The sequence below is a fragment of the Spodoptera frugiperda genome, chromosome 23 (genome assembly GCF_023101765.2).
Source record: "Spodoptera frugiperda isolate SF20-4 chromosome 23, AGI-APGP_CSIRO_Sfru_2.0, whole genome shotgun sequence".
Lineage (NCBI taxonomy): Eukaryota > Metazoa > Arthropoda > Insecta > Lepidoptera > Noctuidae > Spodoptera > Spodoptera frugiperda.
Window position 1 is genome coordinate 2,561,198 of NC_064234.1, and position 21,522 is coordinate 2,582,719.

The 21,522-nt window shown below is 40.0% G+C and overlaps 5 protein-coding genes across 7 annotated transcripts; 3 read left to right on the forward strand and 2 right to left on the reverse strand.

Annotated features, from left to right (window-relative positions):
- The first annotated feature begins 135 nt into the window (after positions 1-135).
- Positions 136-9,659, forward strand: LOC118266855 (glutamate receptor ionotropic, kainate glr-3). The gene is made up of 7 exons (XM_050702929.1): positions 136-139; positions 1,293-1,504; positions 2,848-2,996; positions 3,162-3,543; positions 3,806-4,092; positions 8,246-8,379; positions 8,777-9,659. The coding sequence occupies exons 1-7, from the start codon at positions 136-138 to the stop codon at positions 9,655-9,657; spliced, it is 2,049 nt and encodes a 682-aa protein (XP_050558886.1). The 3' UTR covers positions 9,658-9,659.
- LOC126912218 (uncharacterized) lies at positions 4,392-7,713 on the forward strand. The gene has a single exon (XM_050703349.1). The coding sequence runs from the start codon at positions 4,693-4,695 to the stop codon at positions 7,318-7,320; it is 2,628 nt and encodes an 875-aa protein (XP_050559306.1). The 5' UTR covers positions 4,392-4,692; the 3' UTR covers positions 7,321-7,713.
- On the reverse strand, positions 9,654-11,140 carry LOC118267187 (aurora kinase C). Its single transcript, XM_035581015.2, has one exon. The coding sequence runs from the start codon at positions 11,024-11,026 to the stop codon at positions 9,983-9,985; it is 1,044 nt and encodes a 347-aa protein (XP_035436908.2). The 5' UTR covers positions 11,027-11,140; the 3' UTR covers positions 9,654-9,982.
- Positions 11,141-11,581: 441 nt separating this feature from the next.
- LOC118267143 (RWD domain-containing protein 4) lies at positions 11,582-15,926 on the forward strand. 3 transcript variants are annotated; one of them, XM_035580954.2, is made up of 5 exons: positions 11,582-11,677; positions 12,195-12,320; positions 12,826-12,929; positions 14,030-14,213; positions 15,678-15,926. In XM_035580954.2, the coding sequence occupies exons 2-5, from the start codon at positions 12,213-12,215 to the stop codon at positions 15,843-15,845; spliced, it is 564 nt and encodes a 187-aa protein (XP_035436847.1). In that variant the 5' UTR covers positions 11,582-11,677; positions 12,195-12,212; the 3' UTR covers positions 15,846-15,926. The 3 variants fall into 3 exon arrangements, with proteins under 3 accessions (XP_035436847.1, XP_035436846.1, XP_050558956.1); XM_035580953.2 differs by having other exon boundaries at positions 11,629-11,880; XM_050702999.1 differs by having other exon boundaries at positions 11,629-11,824.
- A 65-nt stretch (positions 15,927-15,991) lies between these two features.
- On the reverse strand, positions 15,992-21,263 carry LOC118267142 (uncharacterized). The gene is made up of 2 exons (XM_035580952.2): positions 21,032-21,263; positions 15,992-19,595 (listed from the first exon to the last, which is right to left on the reverse strand). Coding segments are annotated over exons 1-2 (972 nt in total). The 5' UTR covers positions 21,034-21,263; the 3' UTR covers positions 15,992-18,625.
- Between the last annotated feature and the right edge of the window lie 259 nt (positions 21,264-21,522).

Genomic DNA, 21,522 nt, shown 5'->3' on the forward strand with positions numbered 1-21,522 from the left:
GGCAACGTGTTTGTAGTATGGGATGCATCACCACAACTTTTATCCCCGAAGGGGTAGGCATTACGGCACGTAATGCCGCTATACAATGTACACCCACTTTTCACCATTTGTGTTATAAGTCCCATGTAATCGGGGATGTGTGAGTATAGGACTGCATGTTGGTAAATAGAGATGGGCATAGTCTACAACGTCCCGCGCTCCCTGTATTTAGTGTCACGCATTATGTTAAAAGGAAATCCAGTTACGACATCTACGCTTTGTTTTGCTTCTTGGTCTCATATTAAAATCATTATAAATGCGAAACTTACTGAAGATGGATAGTAGACCAGTACGGAGAAAATAAAAAATATCGTGACATCTTCCCTCGAATTTTTAATAGGGGGCAGGTGGGAAGTAAAATATTCATTTGTCCACGAAATACCACTGCATCATCAAGCTCCGGTTCCGGCTCAAAAAGGAGAAGGAACGGGGTGGTTTTTGGTCAGTAAGAGTCTGACACTCCCTCTCGCCTCGCCCAAGACGGGAGAAGTTATTGGATGATTATCCCACCTCAAAAAAAAAAAGATTTTTTATTTAAACCACACCCCAAGTACGTAAGTATAGTTTGATGAAATAAACACGATATTTTACTGCACGAAATAATATTCTCTATAAACGTACCTTCAGGTCAGTATGTCAATGTTCAAGGAGCTAGAAAGGGGGGGGATACGTACCTAAATTGAATTTGTAATGAGAAAACAAAATAGGGTTCTTTGATTAGGCTTTAAATATATAATCAGCATGCCAATCACTCTGTCTGTCTGTCTGTTAACCAATTAAATGTTCCCATTTTATAATCTTACCATTCTTTACTTGTTATTCGAGATTAGTGTGTGTCTTTAAAGTTTTGAATAATGTTAAAAATAATTATTATTTTCGTATTTTTTTCCACGTGAGTAATAATTTAGTATTTATTAATCGCTCTATAATTTAACTAAGTCTATAGTTTGTGTTGTGAACCTGATTGAAAACAAGTAGGTAATCTATGGAGTTTCTTGCTCGTTCTTCTCCATAGGAATCTACGCTTTGGAACGAACAAAAACCTTCACTAAAGGACTGACCGACAGACAGATATTTTTAATATTAAGTTTAATATTTGCTTTGACTTTCAAAAGTGCTTCCTGGTCTATTTGAAATAAATAATTTTGACTGTGACTTTCTGAATTAGTACTTACGATTTTTTTAGTTAATTTAGTATGTCTCACGACAGTTATTATAAAAATAAAAACTAATTTAGATAGATAAGTATTAAGTATGTTACAATTTCAGATTACAAGTTGAATCGTTTCCCATTTTAAAAGACTTACATGAGCGGAGAGACCTGGAATCTGTCCTAATAGACCTCCTGAATGTCCTGACGAGGGACTATGAGGTGACCTGCATCGCTATTATCTGTGATGAGGTCTACCTGAACGTGTTTGGTGGACCGTTGTTTAAAAGGACTGCGTCTGTACCTTACGTCATGGTAAGTATCTAGTTGGAGGTGTCTATAGCATAACTTGTTTGCGGCAAATCTCCTCTTTTTATGTACATCACTAGCTACTTCCACGCGGTTTCTCCCACTCTGCTTGGCTCCTAATGGTCGTAGCGTGATGTTTTATAGCCTATAGCCTTCCTCGATAAATGCATTACCCAACACAAATAATTATTCAAATCGGACCTGTAGTTCCGGAGATTAGCGCGTTCAAACAAGCAAACTCTTCAGCTTTATAATATTAAGTAGGTATAGATTACAGTCCCTCGAGGATAGGGAGGAGGCCTATAACCAATACCTAAGTAAATATAAATTGACTGGTCGTGTTTTTTTTTTTAAGGGGAGAAAATCATCCAATGACTTCTCCCGCCTTGGGTGAGGCGGGAGGGAGTGTCAGACTCTTACTGACTAAAAACCACCCCGTTCCTTCTCCTGTTTTGAGCCGGAGCCCCGGTAACCTTTTACGTTGTCCGCAGCTCCGGATCAGGCATCAGCCCAACTGGGCCCCATCTGTGGTGGTCTGGCTCTTTGAGGCGCGCGCGGAACGCGACGCGCCGTACGCACGGGTCTGGTTGTGGTCGGGCGGCGAGCTACCCTTACTCGCCGTCCGCAGACCCGCACTTACGGTGGCCGGAGATCGTCACGCGATCCCCGACGCCCGGAGTGTCTTCTGCGGCGGCTGGGGCGTGAGGAGGATCGTTCCCTCACGCGCTCCGCCTCCTCCTTAACTAGCATGACTGCTTCGCAGAAGGAGGAGACGGCGTCCCATTCCCCCTCGCTCCGCACCATGGCCTGAACCAAAGCCGGACGCGAGAGGTCACCGTCGCTGATCACATCCCTGAGGACACGGCGGTGCTCAGCCCATGCAGGGCACACCGCTACTGTATGCTCCACCGTGTCCTCCGGGTGATCCACGCAATGCCGACACCCGGGCGTTTCCTCCCGCCGAATCCGAAACAGGTACCTACCGAAACTTCCGTGTCCGGTAAGCACCTGCGTCAGGCGGTAGGTGAGGACGCCGTGACGCCTCTCTAGCCACTCCTCAAAGAGGGGACTTACCGCTGCTATAACAGCGAGCCCATGACTGGTCGTGTTGAGGTACCTAACTAAAAAGATTTAAAAAATATTGTTGCTAGGATTTTGTCTTGTGCCGTGGGTGCGTTTATAAACATACAATTACTTATGTTTAACAAAAAAAAAACTGAGTACTGATACAGACCTAAGTACCTAGGTACGATCACATTTTTTTTGTAGATCACACAAAGTATTGTACCATGCGTTGAATTTGATCGGAGTAGTAGGTATTTACCAACTCCTCAATATTTTGCTTACAGACCGTTGTAGAGGATTACGAGGACTTGTTATCTCCAAACTTCGTAACATTAGAATCATTGAGGGCTGCTAGAAAAGAAGGATGCAACGTGTACGTCATACTTCTTGCTAATGGCCTACAAGCTTCTCGTTTGTTGCGGTTCGGAGACAGGTGAGGAGAAATTGCATAAGTAATGGTAACTAGGTCTTAGGCACATCTATTTTCGAACGTACCTAGTAGTCACTGGCACTATCTACCTGATTCGATAATTTAATATTGCATGTGACCGTTCCAAACTCTATAATACATACCTACTATTCATATCCATTTTTCCAGGCATCGCATTCTCGACACAAGAGCTAAATACATAATGTTACATGACTTCCGACTATTTCGCAGCGAGCTTCATTACATATGGCGCAGAATAGTCAACATTATATTCGTCAAATACCACAAAAAGATTTTGGGTGTCTCCAAAAGTCGAGCATGGTTTGAGCTCTCTACAGTGCCCTTTCCAAATCCGATAAAAGGAGTTTTCGTTCCAAGACGGGTCGATATATGGAAAAACGAGAATTTTTACTACAAAAGGCCTCTGTTTGCAGACAAAACTAGCAACTTAAATGGTGAAGTGTTGAACGTTGTTTATTTGGACCACGTACCATCTGTAGTGGTTGTTAAAAACAATGGCAGTAATAAAATAGGCGGTGTCGAAGTTGAGGTGATTATTGGATGTCTTTTTGTGCACCCCTAAAACTATAACGTACCAACCTATTGCTTTGTCCTGAAGGAGCAAGATTGATTAACATTAGCTAGCAGGTAGCTGGAGTACAGTTACCTACCTACTTATGTACTTAGGTACATACATAGGTACAATACCATATCAGATGAATTTATTAAGTAGGAACCTACTACCTACCACCTAATTAAAGACATTAATCCTTTTACAATAACTTAACTTATTTACCTAGTCATAATTTCAGATCTTGCATACATTAGCCGAAAAAATGAACTTCAAACCCAAACCGTATCAGGCTATAAACGCTGAGCTGCACAAATGGGGCCAAAAGCAGCCAAATGGCTCATTTTCTGGACTTTTGGGCGAGATGGTGAACGGGCGGGCAGATGTGGCGTTAGGGAACCTGCAGTACACGCCGTATCACCTGGAACTCACAGACTTGAGTATACCTTATACGTCACAATGTTGGACATTTCTGACACCAGAAGCTTTAACTGACAATTCTTGGAAGACATTAATTTTACCGTTCAAGTAAGAGCATTACTTGTATGTACCTAATTAGCTACATTGCTCTAACTCGATTAAAAGCCAATAGGGATGATGACGGGTATAAAAATTAAAAATCTATTTAATCCGCCAGTTAAGTAATGAAAATAATTAGATTTGTGTAGCGCGGGAATTAAAAAAGTAACGTACGTAGTCTATGGTGTGACTACTCTGTGGTTGCAACGTCACGCAGACGCCCAATCAGAGCGCGGGAACGACCACCTCTCCCGACCGCCGCAACCTCGCGCGCCAGCGCAGCCATTGCGAGCGGTGAGAGAGAGCGCCCCGACCACCGACGCGTACGGACGTGTTGTGAAATCCTCCGCGGCTCTATATCACGCCATTTTAATCTAGAACTTTCGATTATCCGCCATTTTGTATCAAGTAGTTTTGTATTAAGTTTTTGTCTCGTGTTCGGAAAATTATGTAAATAGACATTAAAAGTGATTTGACTGTAAAGTGTCTCGTTATTAAACATCCACTGAGTTTGGAAGTTGCCTTATAAACTGGCTCCCAACTTAGTGCTTATTACACTGGCGCCCAACTAGTAGGCCGAACCGTTACGACCGTTACAAACGCGTGAAGATGCCGACAACGAGGAGAGGAGAAGCCGCTCTCACAGAAGAGGAGATCGTCGCCGAGCGCGGCCACGCGGACGAAGCCGCGAGCGCCGGCTCGAGGTCGACAGAACCTGCTCCCCACTTCACCCAAGACTTCATATCCACGCTGATCGAAACGATCACGCGTGCGCAGGTGGAGGCTAACAGAAGTCTCGTTAACACGCTGATGGGATCCGGCGGCGACTTCAGAGCTTCCACCCCAGTCGGGCCTCCTCCATCATCAAACGCGACCGGCGGTGGTACCGCCGTCGCAGCGCCGCCGTGCAGCGAGGCAAACTTCGTGAAGTGCACGGCGAGATTCGACGGGACCTCCCCGGACGCTGAGGTCCTGGAAGCATTCCTGGACGCCGTCGAGATCTACAAGGAGTGCGCAGCAGTGAGCGACGAACACGCCCTGCGTGGGCTACCCATGCTCCTTGAGGGCGAAGCCGCCGTGTGGTGGCGCGGCGTAAAAGCGTCGGTAACTACATGGGCGGACGCGACCGCGCGCCTCCGTGCGACCTATGGCGTCGCGCAGCCCGCGCACCTCATCCTGCGCGAGATCTTCGCGAAGGAACAGCAGGAAGAACGTGCAGAGACATTTATATGTAGAGTGCGCGCGTTAATCGCTAGGTTGCCTTATACTTTAGATCAGACATTACAAACAGACATTTGTTACGGCTTATTACATAGACGCGTAGTGAAACGTGTGCCGCGAGATAGTGTTCGTGGGTTAGACGACCTTTTACATAAGGCTAGGATCGCGGAGGATACCTACAAAGCGTCTAAAGTAAATTCCGATAATGTGCGTAATAATAATTCGACCGATACATCGGTGGCATCTACTACCGACCGTGTCCTCACACAATCGAGTTCCGCGACCACGGGCGCGACTTCGTCACGTTGCAACAACAGAAGTAGACCGCGTTGTAGCTTTTGTAAGCTCTTTGGACACGTAAGCGACGAGTGTCGTAACCGTGAAAAGGGTAATATTAGCAAAAATAATGATAACACAACGAAGGAGGTACGTTGTTATGGATGTGGCAAGCAGGGAGTCGTGAGGTCGAAATGCGATGTTTGCGTGAACACAACGCCGAAGTCCGACGACAAAATATCTTTCAACAAAGTTGATGTAGATTTTTGTATGAATAACGTCGATGTTAGTAATAATTCTCGTAGTTACACTAGTAGGGTTGATACTGATTCGTGTGTAAGCATTACAAGTGCATATCTAAGTACGCGCGACGATCACCCGATGGTGAATATTAGTGTCGAGGGCCGTAGGGGCGTGGCCGTTGTAGATACCGGCGCCACGCATAGCATAGCGAGCCCGCTCTTACACCGAATATTAGTTAACTCGGGAGTTCGATTTACCGAAACGAGACGTTTCGTGCGCCTAGCCGACGGCACACAGGGATGGAGGAACTTGCTGTCAGCCGAGACAGAGGTTATAATTGTAGGCCGTCGAGTAAGATGCCAGTTCCTAGTGTTGCCTGGTAGGAATACTAGGACTCTTTTAGGTTTAGATTTCTTGACTCGGGCCGGCATGGTTATAGACGTCGCCCGACGTACATGGTCGTTCTCGGACAGTCCGGAACGACGTTATGATTTTGTGTCTAATTACACCTTAGGTTCGAGCAATAGTGTCGTCGCCGGCCTATTGCACACCGCTTCTGCCGATGACCCAGCACCGCGACCGCGTGAAGGTAAGTTTACCCCCGCGCGGCGGCGTACGCCCAATGCGTTCATTGAAGACAGCGCGCCGCGAGCCGCGCGCGATGTACCTGCGTCGAAGGGCGCTGCGCGTCGTCGTAATAAGGTGAGTTCGCTTCGAAAAGGCGAGATCAAAGTCTACGCAGACAAGGCTACAGTCGTCGCCAACCTGGCTGCTCCACAGAACGTGAAGCAACTGGAGTGTTTCTTGTGCATGTCGTGTAAGTATCGACACTTCATAGGTAATTATGCAGGAATCGCGAGACCCCTCACTGACCTCCTGAAGAAGTCGAGTGCCTGGCAATGGGGCACCGAACAACAGGAGGCGTATGAGCGCATCAAGTCTCTGCTCGTTTCCGCTCCTATTCTCCGCCAGGCGGACGCATCAAAGCCATTTGTCCTTTGCACTGATAGCAGCGCCTATTGTATTGGGGCTGTTCTCATGCAGGGGGAGGGCCATGACGAACAGCCAGTTGAGTACGCGAGTCGACTCCTCACTAGCGCCGAGAGGAACTACTCCACGACTGAGCGAGAGGCTCTCGCCGTCGTGTGGGCACTCGGTAAGTTCCGCGGGTATGTGAAATCCGCGAAGGTCATTGTTAGGACTGACTACCAGCCCTTAGGGTGGCTGATGGGTCAGAGGTCACCTAGCGGTAGACTGGCCAGATGGGCCCCGATGTTGCGAGAGTTCGATCTCAGCATTGAGTACACACCCCGTCGCTCACAGGTAGTTGCAGGTACCATTTCGCGACCCGTAAGTGCAGGCGACCAGGACGAGTGTGACTTATGCATGATCAGTATCGATAGGCCAGAGAGAAGCAGCAGTGTTCGCAGCAGTCAGCCGATGGACCCCAGAGGTACGTATGCGTATCGAGGACATGGAGTCCGACGAACCCTCTAGGGGGAGACCACGGTCTGACCGCTGATACGACTACACTTTCTCTGATGATACTAGGCAGGTTACTCTCTTGTAAGATAGGTCAACAACTCACGGTCTGGAGAGCGTACGGACTCGGGCGAACGTAGGGCAATATCACGCTTCGCACCTCACGCCCTGGCGGGCCATGTAGAGTTACCCGTTCGCGAGAAAAGCAAGCGTAGCAGACCGCGCATATATCTAAACTAGCCCAACAGTGAGGGCACTTTGTTAGGCTAGAGGGGGAGGATGTAGCGCGGGGATTAAAAAAGTAACACACGTAGTCTATGGTGTGACTACTCTGTGGTTGCAACGTCACGCGGTCGCCCAATGAGAGCGCGTGAACGACCACTCCTCCCGATCGCCGCAACGTCGCGCGCCAGCGCAGCCATTGCGAGCGGTGAGAGAGAGAGCGCCCCGACCACCGACGCGTACGGACGTGTTGTGAAATCCTCCGCGGCTCTATACCACGCCATTGATTAATCTAGAACTTTCGATCATCCGCCATTTTGTATCAAGTAGTTTTGTATTAAGTTTTTGTCTCGTGTTCGGAAAATTATGTAAATAGACATTAAAAGTGATTTGACTGTAAAGTGTCTCGTTATTAAAACCACCACTGAGTTTGGAAGTTGCCTTATAAACTGGCTCCCAACTTAGTGCTTATTACATTTGTATTTTTTATTTGGTCATATAAAATAATTTAATAATTATATATATGTATAATTTAATAAATATATACAGAGACTTAGATAAAACAAATTAAAGATTAGAAGTGGAAGCAAATACGTCATGTCCAAAATATACCTACCTAGAAGTGACGTCACGCTATATTTCAAATCGATATATATTTGAAAGTATTTGCTTCCGTGAGAAAATAAAAATAAGTTTAGAAATTATTGATTAATTTCAGATTGTATATGTGGATAGCAGTTCTCCTGGTGTTATTAATAACTGGGACTATTTTCTATGGTTTAGCAAAAAACCACATGAATTTGCAAGAATACAAAAAACTACGTCCAATCCAAACTAATGTCGACGAAGAAGGTTCGTAAGTTCTTTTCAAGTTTACAATAATTATGTTAAAGGTAGACACATAATAATAATAAGTATGTGACTACAGTCAGCCAAGTCGTTTGGTACACAGGGTGACTCAGGTAAGCGTAGGAAAATAAGGATTGTATTTAATACAGAGACAGTAACCACTGGTTGGTTACCTACTGCGCTGATTTGTAGCCACAAGAGATATACATACCTAATTACCTAAGTAGATTCGCTAAAAATCACACAATTTAGTATAATACTACTAGTTACCTACTGTCTCTGTACTAATCAAATCTTTAATTTCTCACCTGCATGCCAAATAACTTTGCTGACTAATACACATGTACCCAAAAAACATTACGAGGCCATGTTAAATAAAGTCGACAGTTTTTGTTTGCAGATGCAAAGCCGGGGCTTTATCTGTTTGGAGAAATAATAAACAGCATCCTGTACACTTATGGAATGCTGCTTGTCGTGTCTCTGCCAAGGCTACCAACGGGATGGTCAATAAGGCTGTTGACAGGCTGGTACTGGCTCTACTGCATACTGCTGGTGGTTTCCTACAGAGCCAGTATGACCGCTATACTCGCCAACCCCGCGCCCAGGGTAACCATCGACACACTCCGAGAGCTCGTCGATAGTAAAGTCACTTGTGGCGGCTGGGGCACGCAATCCAAAAAGTTCTTTCAAGAATCTCTTGACGAAAACACTCAAAAAATCGGAGATAAATTTGAAACCATAGACGACCCTTTGAAGGCCGCTGATAAAGTGGCACAAGGAGTATACGCATATTACGCAAATTCTGATTTTCTTCAGTACATAAGTGTTGTTAGGAAGAATGCTTTGAATGGTTCAAAGGGAAACTTGACAAATACGACAGAAATCACACCTAAAACAGATACCCAACGAAACCTGCACATAATGTCAGACTGTGTAGTTAACATACCAATATCAATTGGTTTTCACAAAAACTCACCCCTGAAGCCACTGGCTGATGTATACATGTGGAGGGTGGTCGAAGTAGGCCTTGTTGAGAAATGGCTCAATGATGTGATGCATCCTATACACACATTAAAAACAAATGAAGATGAGCTGAAAGCCCTAATGAACCTTAAAAAGCTTTATGGTGCCTTCATTGCACTAGCCATAGGATACACCGTCAGTGCCCTTTGCCTGGTTGGGGAATTAACTCATTGGCATTTCATTGTTAAAAGAGATCCCAATTTTGACAAGTATGCTCTTCATTTATATTACAGAAACAAAAACAAGAAGAACTATTAAATTTTAAATTATTTATTAAAGTTATTTACATTAACCAACATGATTGTTTCTTTATGCAATAAATATACGTAATTTGTTCAGTCATGCTACAGTCACATTTGTTATAAATTTTGTTTCTTGACATTATTTGTGTAATATGTTTATTAATAATAATAAATGGACTAAAATTGTATTTATATTTTAAAATTATCATGTTCAAACTGGTCATCACACATTTAAATAATATGCTAATATTAATGTTGAAATTTATCTAAATAGTACATCCATTATTTTTGAATTAATTATAAAGATCTATGAAATCTATGAAACTATGAGATAATTATAGTTATTTTTGTTCAGGGTTGAAGGCAGGTGGTTGTGCTCCCTCTGGGGCATTTTCTGTGATCCATGGATGCTGTAATACATTTATCAATGGCAGTCTTTGTTCTGGGTTGATAACTAACAATTTACCCATTAAGTCTTTTGCTTTCTCTGATATAAAGTCAGGATACTTGATGATGACATAGCGTATCTTCCTGTATGTTTGATGAGAGTCTTTAGCATCAAAAGGAGGTAAACCAACAAGTAATTCATAGCAGAGCACTCCTAGGCTCCATATGTCCACAGCGTAGTTGTGAGGCTTGCCCTCAATCATTTCCGGTGACAAGTAGTCTAGTGTACCACACAGAGTCATTCGTCTTGATGATGGTGAATGTACTGACCAACCAAAGTCTGCTATCTTCAACTCCCAGTTATGACCAATAAGTAAGTTTTCCGGTTTAATGTCCCGATGTATGACTTTTTTTGCATGACAATACACAAGAGCTTTAGTTAAGTCCCTGATGTAAATTGCTACAGTTTTCTCATCAAAACGTTCGCGTTCTTTCAGCAATTTGTACATGGATCCATGTTTAGCGTATTCCAAAATTAAATAAATACGTTTCTCGTCGTGAAAATATCCATACATACGCAATATATTCGGGTGGCGGAGTCTGCATTGTATTTCAACTTCTCGCCGAACTTGATGTTCGATTTCAGAATCTAATATTTGGCTCTTGAAGAGTACTTTAAGAGCAACGACGTAGTGAGACTCTTTTTCACGTGCTAAATAGACGTTACCAAATTTGCCTTTACCTAAAGGGCGGCCCAGGTCGAAATCCGAGAGAGACCATGATTTCTTTTTGTCGTCACCTTTAGCGGGGCCCGCACCTTGGCTCGCCAGCTGATGCTCCTTGTTATCGTTTACTTTACCGAGAGGTCGGCTAACGGGTGCAGCTGGCACTTTGAAACCGTCCATTGGTATTTTTGGAGCATTTATATTACAACCGCAACCAGACCGTCCAGCAGTTGGTGGACGGTTTTCTTTACAGCTACACTTATTTATATTCATTATCACAAAACACTTCCACAGCTAAATTAGTTTTATTTTGGAGTTCAAACTTTTAATGTAACGTTTATTTGAATCTTCCAAAGTGACAGTCAGTTAGCACCAGTGTTGCCAGAAACTTATGAGTAATCGCATATATGATCGTATATCGTATATGATCGTACATTCGTACCACATGAAAAATTATCGCACAACTTCAAAATAAAATTTTGTACGAAAATCAAAACAATAGTTAATAATTTATAATATAAATTAAATTGTTAGTGCTTTCGGAAAGAGTCTGGCCAACGAAAGCTGTCCACAGGCTAATTTCTATGACGTCCTAAACTCATCTCAATGTGTCTTACATTGAGATGAGTTTAGGATTCTGTATGGATATTTATAAGAATTTTATATTATCTTCATTTATATACTCTTTTTACCTAATTTTAGAATGATTTAGGGTAGTAGGGAAGCTCTTTGCTTAATATGTAGGTAATCCCGGACTAGTAGTAGTAGTTTTATACTTACTAAGTACCTACATAATAACACATTGACATGTCTATTGTCATCTTCTTGTTTGACATTGACATTTCGCTCTTATTGTCAAAATTTGCTTTGCTGTCAAATGTCAATCTCTATACTGCCGTCTGTCTGCCTGCTGTTGCTATTCATGTAATTTTTTACTATCGTATGAAATATTACAAAATGCAAGTGTGAAGTGAAATCTAAAATTTTTATAGATCTAGACTTCAAAATACATTCATTGTATTATATTGATAGAACGCTTAACGACTCTTTTGCTATACGTTTTGATTGCGAGTTAGTTCATTTCCTTTTAAAAGATCCACAGCACTTGTACAGTACAGTACAGAACGGTAAATAATACGGCTTCTAATTTTTAAAGAACTATCAACAAGTAATAATTTTAGGCATAACAGAATGTCAAAAATTTATTTGAGGTTATGTTTTGAAGAGAAAAAATCTACTGAACAAATAATAATATAATAAGTCACCTTGCTTCAAGACCTGGATATATTCATTCATAACCTGTCGAATCTGCTATATAGGCAGGTGACACTTGTAGTAGTCACTAGGAGGCGAGGCTATTACTGAGATGACCCTGTAGTCATAACTTCAGTTGTCTTAACAACTGATATAAGCTTAATTAGAAGAAATTGTACTATTCTAGGATTCAACATTACGAACCATGTCTGACGATGCAGAGCAGCAAACTGAAGAAATTGAAGTGTTGAAATCAATATATGAAGGAGATGAAAACTTCAAACAAGTGGATGCTACAACTTATCAATATAAGGTTAGTTTACAGTTCAATTAAATTGAGATATTATTAACTTAATTGTAAATTACGCTTTAGCTAAAGAGAAAGTGAACTTCACAGTTGGTGCGGTGGCTGGGCAACCAGCTGCCACGCAATGTGTAGCGGGTTCGATTTCCGCATGGAACAACTCTTTGTGTAAACTACAAATTGTTGTTTCGAGTCTAGGTGTCATGTGTATGTTTGACATTTTTTTTACACCCATGTTTTTTTTACACACTAGAACAAATTCTAGCGTGGAGCAGTGTTCCAATATTTATTACACAAAAAAAAACCTTTAACTAAAAATCATGGTTTACTCACATAAATTAATGGAGAAAAGCTCTACTAATTTCGAGTGACTAAAGGACTCATCAGCACGAGCAGCATGCAAAGACGCGACATCACTGAGTCGAAAACATGTTTTTTAGTTAATTTTGTATGTGTCACAATAGTTATTATAAAAAAATACCATAATATCTATGGTATGTTTGTATGGTTTCAGTATACTGAAGGTGAGAAGTCATTTCTATTGGAAATAAAATGGGGCCCAACATACCCAACTGATAAACCAAGCTTTAATTTGGATATATTCTATAATCAATATTTGTAAGTATATTCTTAACATTATAATAAAATTATTATGTTTTTTGCTTACTCTTGTAATTTTTTGACGAGAAACTCGTATTCATGCAGCATTCCACCTCACATGATGCTGTGACTGTCTACTGCACTGCTACTACTATAATTATAAAATTACACTCTAGTACACATATTTGCTTGTTTCAAAGTGTAGATTCCTATAGAAAAGAAAGAGCAAGAAACTCCAAAGTCAAAGTCTAAATCAAAGCATTTATTTCAATTAATCTGAAATTAGGCACTTTTGAAACTTCTGTCAGTCTGTCAAAATTGAATTGTCTGTCAGTCTATCCGTCAGTGAAGCTAGGCGCTCGTTCCAAAGTGTTGCTTCAAATGGAGAAGAACAAGCAAGAAACTCCATTGTTACTCTTTTAAAAAAAAAATATTTTTACAATATCTCTAATACATTATTTGATCCATGGTTACTCTTTTTCAATGAGTTTAACAATACAATGCTTCTGACAATAGAATTCAATTAAGTATATTCAGCCAAAAAATTTATCTTAAGGACAGTAAAATTAATACAAAGTCTCAACTCAATCATATTGTAGGGATGCTAGCAATCCAATGCCCTTACTACTGCACCAATGAGACCTTTGAGTGTGCATGACTACTCCAAGCTGACACAAATACTCATCTAATTTTATTAAATTTTTGGTGACACTTGCACTGTCAATTCAATTATTACTATAATAATAATAAAAAAAAATTATTAGTGTCTTTAAGTCACTGCTCAAATGCTCAGTGCCTTTCCATAAGACAAATACGAGAAAGATGTCTTCTTGAAAAAACGGCAGCTAAATCCAGATTTTTTTGCAATACCTCTTTTCTGTAGCATTTTAAGAGACAAATATGTACTAGAAATTTAAACCAACTACACACAATTTATGTCTTAAATATTTTTCGTGTGAAAATTGTTTTGTTGCTAGAGCACCGTAATACTTTTTCATCATATCGAAAAAAGTTACCTTATTTAAGTTACCTCATAATTAAAGGTTTCTTCCTTAATAAAAGTTGTAATCTATTGCTGCATTAGCATATAATAATAATATTACCATTTATGTTCACAGATTACCATCTGTCAAAGAAAAGATATTAAGTATAGTAGACGCAGAAGCGGAACAGTGGCTTGGATGTGCAATGACATATACTTTATTTGAATGTTTGAAGGAGAAAGTAACAGAAATACTCGCAGAGCAAACTGAAGAGGTAGTGGTGTCTAGCAGAGTGGAGAAGATAGTTTTAGATGACCAGGTAAGGGTAACTTGTACGGCAAGTACTAGATGTGCTATCTGATGTGATGTGTCGATATATGTGTTAACCTCTTGTATGCTGGTATATAAGACAACAATAGAAAATACACTGTGTCTCACAAGAATCTGCGTTCAGGCACACGAACGGGTTAATTTGAGAGAGCCATGCTTCGGCACGAATGGGCCGGCTCGACCGGACTGGAGGCCTACTCCGGTTCTCGAATGCGAAGTTTCGTTTAATCTTCTCGGAATCTAAAGCCAGGGATATTAGCATTTAGCAGAAATGTTTGCTAAATATATTATATCTGCACATTTCAGCAATGTATTTAATTTAGATTCTGAAACAATTATACTTAACTATTTTCCTGTAAATTCAACGTGAACAGCTTGTTGCTAAATATTGGTAAAATTAGATTTTAAAAATCTGATGTGGCTCCTCAATCCTTACGGACATTAATAAAACAGCTACAATTTAGTCGTTAACTAGAGTTTATTAACGTGTATAAGTACAATAAGTCACGGAAGACACGGTAGAACAACAGTCGGTTAAAAGTCATGAGCTTAATATATATCTTATCATTATGCTATCCGATATTGAGCAAAAACCCTTAACTTTATAATTTAACAAAATATGTGTTGTGGGCTGGCTACCCTGTAACATCACTTTAATGGTTACCGGGGCTCCGTTGCTCAAAGCAATAGAAGGAACTGATTTATAGTCATTTAAGACGATTACGACTCCCTCCCGTCCTCAGTCCAAGGCGGGAGAAGTCAATGGATGATTTCCCCCCTCAAAAAATAAAAAAAATCAGATAATAAAATTAACCATTGTAGAGTTGAAATAAACTTTAATTGAAATTGAACAAAAAACTAAAATTAACTTTTACATATTAATACAGGGATAATGCGTATTACAATATTTCCGTCGTTCTGGATCGGGGTTACACTCGGCGCGTTGAGATGGCGTCGCTTGGTATTTAGAGCGGGAAGCGCTGTGATTGGCCGAGAACGCGCCAGGTGTACCACCCACGCACAGGCCTACCAACTCATGAACATTAATATTATCTTTACTCTTTGGCCTCTGCCATAGATAATACGGAATAAATTAAGAGGCGCGCTACACCTTATAATTATTTTACAACAACACAACGTCACGCCTTTTATCCCCGAAGGGGTAGGCAGAGGTGCATATTACGGCATGTAATGCCGCTATACAATGTACACCCACTTTTCACCATTCGTGTTATAAGTCCCATGTAATAGGGGGTGAGCCTATTGCCATATCCTAGACACCATTCCAGACTCCGTGCTACTAACGAGAAATTTTCGAAAATCCGAAAAAAGCCCAGTAATACTTTGCCCGACCCGGGAATCGAACCCGAGACCCCTTGTTCGGCAGTCGCACTTGCGACCACTCGACCAACGAGGCAGTCTAATTATTTTATGTTACCTTATATCTTTTCAGACCGAAGTCTCAAAGAAACCAGAGAAAAAGGAGCATTTAACGAAGGCGCAAAAGCGAAGAGCGTGGGACAAGGCGGAGATAGGCAGGGCAGGGGAGAAGCCACGCGGGTGGGACTGGGTTGACATTGTTAAACATTTATCTCAAGTGCCCCACCAGCCTGCCTCATGACACTCGACCACGTAACTGCGATGCCATTCCTCACGCTGGCTCTGAATGGTGCTCTTATAAATACATGTGTTTATAGCTAAACTGTGCTTTATTAAACAACGCTATATATACAAATTATCCCAAATCACAATTTACAGAATAACATAAATAGTCAGCGTCAGATGTAAAGCGACATTCACGGGACTCAAATATACAGCCTGGGGGCCTACTCCGGTTCTCGAATTCGAAGTTTCGTTTAATCTTCGGCCGTAGGTCTTATTGATTTACTAAAAGTAACTTGAAATAACGTTTTATTTTTAATTTCATATCAAAACCTATTTATTTATCTTCCTTTCATTCGTTCATTTTTGTTCACGAAAGTTCGCAATAAATAGAATTGTAGTATGCAATCTGCGAAGTTTTTTCGTTCGTTCGTTGAATTAGAGTAGGCTCCCTGATTTTTATCACCAGCCAAATTTTTCTGAGAGTTAGATATCATTCAAACATTCCTTTAAAAAAAACTTTTAAGAAAAAAATAAATAAAAAAATAAACTGCTTCACTGGAGAAAATCGGTTTAAAAAGAACACTAAAACGGTCAAAATAACTTTTATTTTGGAGGTCGGTGTTAAATAAGAAACAAACAATAATGAGAAACACCGACTTTCGAAATCAAAGTTAATTTGGTCCTTTCAATGATTTTTTTTACCGTCTTTTTTCAGTGAAGTCGGCTGTATTTTTTTTTTATTTAAAATGGAATGTTTGAATGATATCTAACTCTCAGAAAAAAATTGGCTGGTGATAAAAAATCAGGCTATAGCCTGGTCGGTATACATAAAAGTAACCAGAGCACCGAAATATCGATATACACAGAATTAATTATTATGTTATCGGCTTACTCACGTATTTGTTTGACGAGTCAGTAGCAGCGTGACAATCGCCGCGTCGTGTGTCGCGGAATGCTGCTCATGAATATGAGCCTCTTGCATGGCTTGAAACTAGTCGAGTTCCTCGTCAAACAAATACGTGAGTAAGCTGATAACATACTAATGTAGTATGTCTCACGAAAGTTACAATAAAATTATACACAGAATTCCATAAAGATAAGTTCAATCAAAGCGTTATAAATATACCTAGTTTCATTCAAAATCTTTACTTTACCGTAAAAGCCGGTGTGGTACGGCGTGTCATGGTATCCTATGACTTTCTGTATGTGTCTGTCTGTCTAACATTAAGACATTAAGGTTCCTGAAACCATTTTTCGTCAAAATCAATCGTTTAAAAGTTAGACGCTTCCAAAGTGGAAAAAGGAGTGTCCCTCCCCCTCTAACTTTTAAAATAAGAGAGTGAGAAAACTAAAAAAAATATGCGCTGCAGATTTCAATGGAACCTTCAACGAAAATTGGTTTGAACGAGATGTCAATATTAGTTTTTAAGAAATAAAACATTTTCAAAAAACCGCAGATATAACTTTGTCGTTCATACAGACACTATATGAAACCAAGTTATTACCTATTATATTATTATTTAATAAAAGGTACATGTTAAAAAACTTATGAACTAGTGTACAGTCCGACAAAACTATCATCAAATATTTTATAACTTTTATATTATGTCATCTACTTGCTGCTACGGAACCTTTCATGGGCGAGTCTGACTCGCACTTGGCCGGTTTTCTGAATCGCGGTGTTAAGATTTTCCACGGATTGATGATCCTCTCGAATTATTATGCCCACGGTGTCGTAAGTTGGTGTTTCATTTGCCCTGACTATTAACAAATCCCAGGGACAAACATTCTCCTTGGTTGGCATAGACCTGCGACAAGAATGTTTTTCTCATGGGCAATTATATGTTGGTCTATCACGAGTTGGATCATCCGAAAAACAAATTATTTTATTACCGGAAAATAATACCACCTCAAATAGTGTATATAGAAAAGCATTAAATTAAATAGGTACTGAACTTGAATGTACCTACGTTCGTTCGTTGGTACGTATTTGATGTAATTGAAGCAGATTATAATTGATTGATATGTGACACAAATTATTTAATGACATCATCGTACCATTTCAACCCGAAGGTACGTAAAAGGCGACTAAGGGACTAACCTTGAGCAGACAAGAGAGTTTCGGTAATCATCGAAATTACAGATCCGACTCCAAAAATTCTTTTACTAATATGAAGCTACAATAGCGCCGAGTGTAATCTTATGTTAAAACAATAATTTTTCCGCGGACGAAGTGGCGGGCAGAAGCTAGTAAACTTATACAGTATAGAGATCATTCATATGATTTAATGAAACTACAAGTAGTACTCGTCTACAGAAGCATAATACAAATAAATATTTCAACGAGAAAGAAAATTAAAAAAAAATAAACTAAATAAATAATGAAATTAATCTAGTCTTAAATTCTGTAGAATCAGCTTCATGTTTCTTGACCACAGAAGAGCTGTAATGTAGGTACCTTGTTTAGGAATGTTACAGACATGCAACGCGGCTTTTATAATGCTGTAAGTATGAATTGTAGTGTTCAAATTAGCTCAAAGAGAATAATGCTCTTTTTGGCTTAACTACTGGGCCTATTTCGCTCATTTTTCGTGAATTGTCTGCCAAGATGATAACAAATATGTAGTTTAAATTAAGTCATAAGAGGTGTCCCCATACGGTATAAAAAATATAAACACAAAATTGTAAACAACTTACATATGAATGTATTTGTTTAGAACTTATGGCACCGACTTCTAACCTACTAGTTAGTTCTTATAATAGTCATTTTATGTCTTTTAGTTTTAATTCTTTGTTTTAGGTTTTACCTATTTTTTTCTTAAGTGGATTTTCCGCGGTGCCACTGGTTTCGAGTTCTGTACAGGCATAAAATAAATTAAAACGATATGGTCTTACATCAGTGAACACAAGAATTCTATTCGTAGCTTCTGCAAAATATTGAAAGGAGCCAATTCCAATTACCTCTCCATTGAGTAATAATATTGCGCCAGATAAAAATCTATAATATACGGAATATTCGATGCAAAGAAAATATCCCCAAATACGCGGTATTGCAAACAGGCAACGGCCTATGTCAACCTTTAATGTTGATGTTGAGATTTCCACCTCGTGCTGTTTTTTGTTTGGCACGTAATAATAGAAACCAAAATTTATCTTACCATAGAATTTTTTTACGGGCGAAACCATATTCAGATATAGCCCATCCAATGATTGTTTAAAATCGTCTATGGCATAATACTGACCCTCCTTATAAGGATTCTTATGGCTATAAGCATTTGTTTTTCTAGTTAAATTTCCATCGATTCTTAACACGAACAAGTCGTGATATGGCGAGGTCTGGTTAATTTTGTCGAACCACAAATGGTCGGGAATGTTGTCTACATATATAGGTTGACGTCCGCACACAATTTTGTAAACAGCAAGGTCATGATGATATGTCCGATTGTGTGTACTGAAACTTCTTCCTTTTAAAACTACAGCATAAGCCTTTTCAAATGATCCTTCGGTTAAAACAAAAGGTCGCATGGAGTTATACGATGTGATGATTCTGTTGTAATCGAACGCGACACCTAAACCGCGAAGTGTCGGTACTCCAACGCCAGGTTGATCTGCCAACATGTCTACTTCTACTATAGCAATAGCAGCATCCATGAATCCCATCTCATATGTGGCACTGTATTTTCCATAATCTATCGGATCATAAGCTAACTTAATAGCGAGACTATTAGCCAACAGTATAGACATGAGCAGTGATTCAGCTGCCAACCTGAAACAGACAACGCAGGTACTTACTATCTACATAACATTGGTAACGTCTGGTGTTTCACTTTTGATAATAATATTCGGTTTGACTTAAATTTTACGACTGGATTGGTGTAATAGTCTTAGATCTACCTGCTACTGAACCCTTCGAATAAAGTTCGTCCTCTTCATGTATAGCCTACCTACAATCAGGGTAGGTATACGTTACAAGTATAAACTGACTATTGAATGCGTGGAAAGATCATATTCCTAAAGCATGATTATGATTACCTGGTACCTGGTTACCTACCTATTTAAAACTGATGTTTTGCAGCGACAATTGGACTTGTTATAAATAATGATCCTACTAGCCTTACAAGACGAACTTTACTTGGAGGGTTTAGTAGCTCTTAGATTATAAGACTGCGATTTCACTGAAGCGGAGCGGGGCTGAGCTGTAAAAGAGGTATGTGTTTCCACTGAAGTGGAGCGGGGTGGATCGGAGTTGTTTTGTCTATTAGTATCGTCTGGTGCGTGAGTGCCCAGCAACACGCGTTCTCTCAGTCAGACCACACGTTATGGTATCATTAAAAGAAATAAAACAGAACAGCGTGCACAGGTCTTCGAGACGGGGAGGGCATCCTAATATTGTATTATGATTATTTCCTCCTCTTGTTTTAGGTACAATCATACAATGTATAAAGTGGTATGTACCATACATACCACTTTATACATTGTTTCTTAATTCGACACACAAAAATATTTTTTCAACGATAATCCGCTTCGAACAATTTATTTGAATTAACTAACATTAATTCTAGTATACCAAAGTGTACCTTACAATTGTGTATCAATTAGGCAACACTTTAATGCGATTTAAATACACACGAGTGTTGCCAACCGTACGGCGACATTCGTGTGTAAGCCTCCGCGCTCCATCCTGCTCCACCCCGCTTCTCTCTTGGTGCTAGACTACTCTTAGGATGCTTTTCTACCAGAGAAATGCTATACTACGTTGCTGTGTGTTGGGATCCACCAATCATATTCATTGGTACACATAGCTCAGCACTGGTGGAAACGGACTCAGCTAAGGTATGTTTTTATATGGAAAGATGTGTGTTATGGATGGCTTCCCTACTATCGATAAATCGTATACTCGAGCCGCGCATCGCTACTTTGAGGCGCATCTTACTCGCACAGCTAGCAAAGATTCACAGTATAGTTATTAAATCTTCGTAGCATAACTTCATAGCACATCTCTGGTGGAGAATCAATTAAACTGTTTACCCGATATTTTAAACAATTCCGTATTGAAAACACTTTTGAATACATGTTATGAATGTTAATTTGGCGATTATTGTGTACTATGTTCTATGATAAATAAAACCAAATTTCATTATTTATTTTCATAGTGAAGTATTTAAAAAAAAGAGAGTATCTAGATTATAATATTCCACTTACATGGTTCGTTGCTTGTTGCCGAATGACAGAGGACTGGCAGACACGACGGTACACAGTATGGTACTGACTGCTTACTTGTTACAGACTGCTTGTTTCTTAGAAATGATATTTTGGATTCCAAATTTCTTACGTCAAGATCTTTGTTTCTTTGTACAATGTTTGTTTGACAACTATGTTTTACAAGGGAAGTGTAATGTTTGACTCTTATTGCACTTGACATAAAATGCATAAAGATGAAATTTCCATAACATTTAGGTAGACCCATTGAATACAATCGACAACAGAACTCATAATAAATAAAAAAACCGAAATCGAACTATGTAGGTACTAGTTTTTTATTTACTTACGTTTCGTTTTTGTAGTTAGTTCGGGATTTTTTTAACAAAACCTAAAATGTTGAATATTTCAACATTAGGTTTAATTCTTAACCGACTTCCCAAAAAGGAAGAGGTTCTCAATTCGTCTGTAGGATTTTTGTGTGTGTGTATCTA

Bases quoted from the DNA above. Each gene is read 5' to 3' on its own strand.
- LOC126912218 (XM_050703349.1), top strand. From the start codon at position 4,693: ATGCCGACAACGAGGAGAGGAGAAGCCGCTCTCACAGAAGAGGAGATC.
- LOC118267187 (XM_035581015.2), bottom strand. From the start codon at position 11,026: ATGAATATAAATAAGTGTAGCTGTAAAGAAAACCGTCCACCAACTGCT.
- LOC118267143 (XM_035580954.2), top strand. From the start codon at position 12,213: ATGTCTGACGATGCAGAGCAGCAAACTGAAGAAATTGAAGTGTTGAAA. The intron at 12,321-12,825 runs GTTAGTTTACAG...GTATGGTTTCAG, and splicing joins CTACAACTTATCAATATAAG to TATACTGAAGGTGAGAAGTC. The intron at 14,214-15,677 runs GTAAGGGTAACT...ATATCTTTTCAG, and splicing joins AGATAGTTTTAGATGACCAG to ACCGAAGTCTCAAAGAAACC.
- LOC118266855 (XM_050702929.1), top strand. The intron at 1,505-2,847 runs GTAAGTATCTAG...TTTTGCTTACAG, and splicing joins CGTCTGTACCTTACGTCATG to ACCGTTGTAGAGGATTACGA. The intron at 8,380-8,776 runs GTTCGTAAGTTC...TTTTGTTTGCAG, and splicing joins AACTAATGTCGACGAAGAAG to ATGCAAAGCCGGGGCTTTAT.